The 7,585-nt window shown below is 50.9% G+C and overlaps 1 protein-coding gene across 3 annotated transcripts in view; it reads right to left on the bottom strand.

Moving 5' to 3' along the window:
• Positions 1-246: 246 nt before the first annotated feature.
• The window catches only part of NPSR1 (neuropeptide S receptor 1), a 75,298-nt gene continuing 67,959 nt past the window's right edge, over positions 247-7,585 (bottom strand). For 2 of the 3 annotated variants that reach the window (XM_087821435.1, XM_087821437.1), the window contains 3 exons: positions 3,679-3,765; positions 1,055-1,238; positions 247-337 (listed from right to left, as the gene is read on the bottom strand). In XM_087821435.1, the coding sequence (XP_087677561.1) occupies positions 247-337; positions 1,055-1,238; positions 3,679-3,765 (362 nt within the window). Of the gene's footprint in view, positions 338-907; positions 919-1,054; positions 1,239-3,678; positions 3,766-7,585 lie in introns of all 3 variants that reach the window. The other variant, XM_087821436.1, reaches the window with a different exon arrangement.

Here is a 7,585-nt window from a genome sequence, read left to right as displayed (position 1 = left end):
ACATTTAGTCATATTTCACTGGGATGATGCTGATGAATACCGGTCTCCCGACTTGTCAAAATAAACCCACCAGTGCTTCCCGGCCGAGGTGTGAGGGAGATAACAGCAGCCGGCGATACGCAGAGACAATGAGGAGCCCGCAGAAACACCACGCCGGCAAAGCCAGGGCGTTCGGCTCAGGCTCCATGTGCATGCCGGGGTGGGGACAGGGACAGGGACCCAGGAGAGCTGCCGCTGCCCCGGGGTCTAGATGAATTCCGGCTTGGACACGACCTGCATTTCGTGCCTCTCGATCCTCTCGCGACATGTGGTTCTGGAATCCCTTGATCTTTGCTCCCTGGAGAAAGAACAAAGCAGAGAGGGGAAATCATTTGACTTAATGGAAAGGGGAGCAGGACCGTTAAGAGATGAGAGTTATGGAGAATGTATCAGGGATCAGACACCCTGCTAAGCAACAGCCCTGGCCTTCCTTCCCCACCAGTTACAGCCCTTCCCGAGCCCAGTGAACACACATCACCGGCCAGGAGGCGGGCACTGCTCTTAGCCCCATTATACAGGTGAGCAAACTGAGGCTTATGGAAGTTAACTAACTTGTCGGAGGTCACAGGTAGCTATGAATCCACAATGGCGGGACTTGCACCCCAGCCACCGGGATCCAGCCCTGAGTCGATTTCCTGTGAATTTCTCCTTGTACCCCCTTAGCTTGTACAGGAAACCGCTGAAAAACAAAATGACTGAGGAGCTGTCGGAGGGAGATCATGTCAGCTCTTCTGATCATTCTCTGACCTCAGCAGTGTCACTTGGCCTGGTGAGCCCCCGTGTGTTTATCTGTGAAGTGGTCCCCGTACTCCGTGTCCTGCTGTGTATGGAGGCACTTCAGGGGGACATGCCTGGAGCCAAAAAGGGCCTTCCTGTGCCCTGGTGAGGCGATTGCTGAGCTGTGGTCCCAGGCAGAGGGCACAGGCCATGGCTTGGGCCTGGGCTTCACCCTGACCCTCAGAAGCGGGGCCTCTGGGATGAGGCCGACCCCACGGGAGTGGCTGGTGCCCCTTACCCGCGGCGGGGGAGGCAGGAGGAGCCGCTGAACGTGAAGTAGACCAGGGGGTTGATGGCGCTGTTCAGGGCCGGCAGGTTCTGGATGATCACAGACGCGTAGAAGCGCTGCTTGGTGTCCGGGAGCAGGCTGAAGTTGTCCAGCATGTCGAAGAGGAAGTAGGGGCTCCAGCAGCAGATGAAGGCTGGTGGGGGGGAGGCAGTCAGCACCCGACGGCGCCCAGCCCAGGGCACAGGCCTTACACCCGGGGTCTCTCAGAAATACTTAAAACAGTTGTGCTTGTGAACCAAATGTCATGTTCGCTTAAACACACGCGTGCGCACACACACACACACATACACACACGTACACATCCCACAGACAGCTCCTGAAGCTTCTCTCTCTGTACAGACAAGGTCCCATTTGACGACTGTGTGACTCCTCATTGAGAGCTGGGGAACCGCTGGGCATGGAGGCGTGAAATCGCCTCTTTGGAGCACTTCACAATGTGCGTGCTGCTGTATTGAAGGGGGTGTGTTGGGGTGTGGTTCTGGCTTCCCAGGGAGGCCAGCCCCCCTGCCTGGAGCAGGAAGTCCCACCCACGTCCCACACATCCTCTGAGCTCCCAGCTGGACACTCACGGAGCAGGGACCTGTTTGTAAGTATCCCAGTGGAGAAACCTGACTATTTTATATAGGAACACAGTATTTTTAATAAATACGGAATTTTCCAGAGATGCAATTCCCATCTGGGCAGAGTGGCTCAGTTGGTTAAGTGTTGTCCGGTGCACCCAAAGGCTGCTGGTTCGATTCCCAGTCAGGACACATACCTGGGTGGCAGGTTTGATCCCCAGTCAGGGAGCATACGATTCTCTCTCTCACTCTCTCTAAGCATGTCCTCAGGTGAGGATTAAAAAAAAGAAATGTAATTCCCATGCAAATGAGGAAAGATTACTTGTTCCATTTGGAACTGTATCGGGGTTTATGCACCTGCTGGGAAACCCAGTCACCAACAGCGGGCTGCTCTGTTTTGTGTCTCCGTGAACGTGCACCTGCATGGTTTGAACTGATGGCTGCTTCCTCCCTCACCTGTGGAGCTGTGCTCAAGTACTTAGGTACTGAAATCTCTATCATTTTATTATAAATTTCTTTCTATTCCTCCTTGATATTATTATGTATTGATTGTTTATGAATTACAGTAGGCCAATAGTTTTATGGATACATTTTGTATCAGGGTGGGCAAGAGGCGTTGCAGGATATTTGGTAGAGAAAGGGCTGATTTGGTTTAATTGGGTCGTTGACACTGGCTGACCCTCTCATGGGCTTCTCTGCTTTCTGACTACAGAGCCCCCCAGGCCTGGGCATTTAGCTCCTGGTCACGGAGGGACATTTTGGCTCTGGGACACACGTACCAGTTATGCCTCCTGACTCCGCCCCAGGGAGCCTGTGTCTGTGCTCCCGATTGCCTGGGAAGGCAAGAGAGGCCCGTCAATTCCAGAAGCTTCTGGGACAGGATTCTGAGCCCTGGTGGGCTGCACACACCCCATCCCCATTGTTGTGTGCCCACATTCTGCTGGCTGAGTCCCGCTGCGTGTGGTCGGGTTGGCATTTTGCTGCTGTGTTTATAAAGGTGAGATTGACTTTCGGTGAGTTGACATGCAGCTAACAGGAGGGCTGTGCTCTCTCAGAGCTCCAAGGGCCGCGTGAGGGGCAGGGAGGGTCGTATTTGAGCTACAAAAAAGGACACAGCACAATTCCCCTTCCTTCTTGCATATCCAACCTCATTTATCAGTTCACTCAGCGGTGTTAATCAGGCACCCAGTGTTTGGGGGCCCTACTCAAGGCCTTGGTGATAGCATTGTAAGGAACACAAGGCCTAAGTCATTGCTCTCGTGGAATTATTTCTCCAGCCCGAGAGACAGACAATACGCAGATCAATACCTATTTTATAATGTCGGGGCAAGTAGGAATGTGAGGAAAACTAAGGCCGGGCGGAGGCTGCAGGAGGGCTGTGTCAGGCTTGTTGAGGCCTTTCCGGGAGGTGGCTTTGATGGGAAGTGAGGACGTGAGGGGCTACGCCATGCCCGCATCTGGGGCAGAGCATTTCAGGTGGGAAACGGCAAGGGCATCAAGGTCAGAACAAGGTGACATCCTGAAGAAATTGCAAGACCACAGTGGCTGGGATTGAACGAGCAAGGAGGAGCGCAGAGGGGAGGGAGCGCAGATGGTGGGAGGATGGGTCTCATGGGCCTTGGAAGACATGGAACAAAGTTGGGTATTATTCCAACTCAATGGGAAGCTGTAGGGGGATCTGCAAGATAGCGACAAGGTATGCTTTACATTTTAAACAATCTCGTGGGCTGTTTTGCCGAGGAAATAGGAGAAGACCAGCTAGTGGTGAGATTTTCTCCAAACTGTGCACCCCGGGGCCTTGGTGGGAGTCTAGATTAATGAAGACAGAGATTAGGAGCCAAAGGTCACCCTTTGAAGGACTGATCAGTTTCACACATTCCTCCCCAATCACAGGTGGACGTGTCTGTGGACAAACTCCTCTCCCCCTCGGGGTCGCCACCACCTGGTCCTAGGTGCACGTTTGCTCTTGGGATGTTCACACAGTTCTGTGACACAAGGAGGGACGTTGCTTACCAAGGATGATGACCATGCTGTACTTGATAGCCTTGATCTTTGCCCTTGAGATGAGCCCTCTGTTGTAACTGGTGCACAGCTTTCCATCTATAGATAGAAAAAGGGAACAGTAAAATGAAGTGCTGTTTCTATCAATGCAAATATTGTAAGTTAGTCCCTTATAGCTGTCACCGAACCACTTATATCCTGCTCGCCCATGCCCAGGAGGCCCTCCTTGGACATTTTTAGAATGGAGGTGGCTGGTTCTGGGCTGGATGTTGGAAACTGCTCAGTTTGCAGCTTAATATAAAATGAAAATGTACTGGGACATCCAGACTCTCTCAAGAGGCTTGGCTGGATGCCCTGAGCCCTGAGTCCGCTGAAGCTGAAGTCAGTCATAGTGACCACGGAGGGTGATGCTGAGATACCCATCTAGTTGCTTCAGCAACCCAGGGCAAAGCCATTTTCTTAGAATAGTTACCCCAGCCCGGCCTGATGTGGCTCAGGGGTTGAGCATCGGCCTAGGATCCAGGCGATCAGGGTTCGATTCCCGGTTGGGGCGTGCACGAGGCAGCTGATCAATGACTCTCTCATCATTGACGTTTCTCTCTTTCTCTCTCCCTCTTCTTCCCTCTCTCTGAAATCAATAAAGATATATTAAAAAATAAAAAAAAAGAATAGTTACCCCAGACTAACTCATTCATCTCATTCAGAAACTCCAGTCTCGACAAAAGCTCAAACCAAGGATATTAAAAAAACAGAAACAAAACCAAAAAAAATCCTGGAGGGTAAATATAAGAGTGCATGAGAACATCAGCTTGATGGAGACAGGAACTTTGGTTTTTTTTTCACTCTGGTGTCCTCTGAACTTAATGAGTGATTAATGTTTGTTGAATGAGTTAATACAGACCTCTCTCCAGCCGAGCAGGGGTAAAGCAAACGTTGAGGGGGCAGAATCCAATGCAACAGCTCTCAGTAGGAGGGCTAGAGAGCTGGCAGACTCGGGGGTGGGGAGGTTGGATGCAAGGTTCCTTGATGTTGTGGAAGAGTTTTTACTGTGGGGGCTTCGGACAGCCCACATGCACCTTTGTGAGAACTGGGGAAGGGTGTCCTTCCTCTGGATGGCGCAGCCCCGCCCCAGAGCGCACCTCAGTGAGGGCAGCACGGGTAGGACGCCGGCTCCGTGCACCTGCAGCTGGCAGCCAGTGATTGGGCTCAACAGGCACAACCTGCCTGGGGGCCCAGGCCAGGGGCCCTGCCAGGGTGCCTGAGTCATTGGGGCAGGGCAGCTGTACCCTAGAGGCAACTCCTGTCCTCACTACATTGTTCAGATTTCACGTTTGAAAGTGACTTTCATCCCCTTGGGAACTGGCACGTTCACCTTTGCACTATTTATTCTGACCCCTCTCCAGCCGTTGCAGCCCAATCTGACAAGCCCAGCACATCTGCTGAGAGAGAAGAGCCGAACAAAAGGCTTGAAGGCAGAGGCCCTGTTCCCCAGGAGTTTCCATCCAGCGTGAAAGATCGCACCTGCCCCACTAAGCTGGATGGCGTGAGAGAGACAAAACCAAGTATGGACAGAAATACAGGAACAAGGGGCTTTTTATGGGCAATGAGCTGAAATGCTAATTATAATTGATTTGGTATTTCTTAATGCATACCCTGTGAGACCACGCTTAGAACATGCTATTCTGTGCATTTCAGAACCACAAAAAGTCAGTGGTATAAGCACATGGTGTAAGAAACATTTACAGCTGTGGTTCCCAGCTGGGACACCATTGCCCCCGAGGTGATTTTGACAATGTCTGGCCACATTTTTGGTTGTCCCAGTGGCGGGAGGTGACTACTAGCATCTAGTAGGTAGAAGCCAGGGATGCTGCTGAACATCCTTCAATGCACAGATCTCCCCCAAGACAGAGTCACCCAGCCCCAAACACTGACAGTGCCAAGGTTGAAAACCCTGGTTGCTAAGGTGTCATCTTGGGAAAGATACAGGCGTCCGAGTCAGACCTGAATACATCCTCAGCTGTACCAATTACTAGCTGTGTCACCATAGGCAAATTGCCCACTATTTCCAGCCTCAGTTTCCCCATTTTAACAATGATACGTGAAACACCAAATTCAGTTATTTTGAGGATTAAAATAAAAATAATGTAGTTGAGATGCTAAGTCCCATGCTGAGCATGTCAATTCTCTTACTAGCTGGGGTGACCGAGGTTTAACGGTATTTCAGGGGGAATACAAGCTGCCTTTATGGACGTGAACAGAAGGTATTACTACATTTAGACAGTTTATTATACAATGTTGTTATCTGTGTATAGGAATTAGATACACCGAAAAATTATCAGGGGGGATTAGACCCATGGGAGGCAAGTCAAAAAGCCAGCAGACCAAACTATCCTTTCCCAGTATCCCCTCTGCTGGAGAAGCCGCTGACTCCTAGGCTGTAGACTCTGAAGACTGGGTTGGTTTTTCAGAAAAGTTCCCAGAATGACATTTGTGCTCTGAAATCTGCTTAAAATGGAAACTTTCTGTCCTTTCCACAGGGCAACTGGGTGACAATGTAATCAACTGCCTGCCCTTCAGTCTCCCAATGAGATCAGTAGAAGCATCTCTAATCTGACCACTCCGGGAAATGCAAAGCCTCCAGCTCCTAAGGATGGCTCTTCAAAGGCTGCCGGCTACAAAGGGCCGGTAATTCTCCTTTATTGGGAGATAAAAGGATTAATTCTATCGGCCCTGGCACAGAGCCTGAGTGAAGAGCAGTTAAATTCAGCTGTCACTGTGTATTAATAGCTGGGCAGCCTGGAGGCAGCGGGTCCATTAGATTCTGCAAACCGCCCCAGGCTGTTTTAGCTCAAGTATGAGTCCCTAGGGGGCCCATGCTGGCAACTAGGTTCCAAGAGGCCCGTTCAGGCTCCCGGCCTCCCCCCCACATCTTGCCCCTCAAGGAGTCACTGGGGGGGGGGGCAGGGGGGGCAGGAAGGCAGTTATCCTGGGATTTTCAAATGAGGCAGAATTTATTCCTTGCCAGGAGGGGGAGCCATTTGTGGCCCTCGAATGAGTGCAGGTGATTTATTTGTTAACGAGGAAGTCTGCCGAGTAATATTTTAGAGTAAATATTTTTCATATGTTGGGAGTTTTATACACTTCAGATGGATTTAAAAAATTAAACGTTTTTAGAAGGTATTTCTGATTTCTAAAATTTTTAAAACTTGAAATTCGTTTTTGATTTCTGATCATTAATGGTCTCTTTATCTACAAATATAACCTGCATGGTACATATTTTTAGCACATGAAGTCTCATCTGCTTAACTGTGGAACTATGGCCACTTCCTTCGCTAGGTGTTTTTGTTTTGTTTTTTACTTTCTGGCAAATCGGAGGTCACGCGTAGCGAGGAGGAGGTCTGACCTAGCTCACCTAGCTCAAGCCTTTTCTGTTCCTCAGCTCCTCAGCTGGGGCAGGCCCAGGACCCCTGACAAGCCTGAAATCATTGTGGCAGAGACGCTCAGCTTTTGTCAGATCCCTTCCTTTTCCCGGGGCCCGCAGCTGGACTACATTTCCCAGCCTCCCTTTCAGCAGGGTGTAGTCCTGTGACTAAGTGCTGCCTGTGGGAGTATGGGAAGAACCCTTGTACCCGAGACCCAGGCCCGGCTCTAACCACCTCAGTGCAAGCCGGGTAGGTGCTCTGGGTGCAGTTTTACTGAAACGGGATTGGGGTGGGGGTGGGGGTGGGGGTGGTTAACAGTGCCCACCTCAGGCCTGCCTGGGGGGAGCTGTTGTGTTGGGACAGGGGGACAGCATGAACCATGTTCGACTGGCTTAGGGTCCAGGATTGTCCTGAGGATGAATGGCGGCTTTCCCGGTCTGTGAACTAAGTCCATTAGAAATGTGTACTCTGGTGTTTCGGTGAATGGAAGGTGTTCT

The sequence above is a fragment of the Miniopterus natalensis genome, chromosome 10, assembly GCF_054644295.1.
Source record: "Miniopterus natalensis isolate mMinNat1 chromosome 10, mMinNat1.hap1, whole genome shotgun sequence".
Taxonomy (NCBI): domain Eukaryota; kingdom Metazoa; phylum Chordata; class Mammalia; order Chiroptera; family Miniopteridae; genus Miniopterus; species Miniopterus natalensis.
Note: the sequence above shows the minus strand (reverse complement) of the source record. Positions and strands in the feature narration are given on the sequence as shown.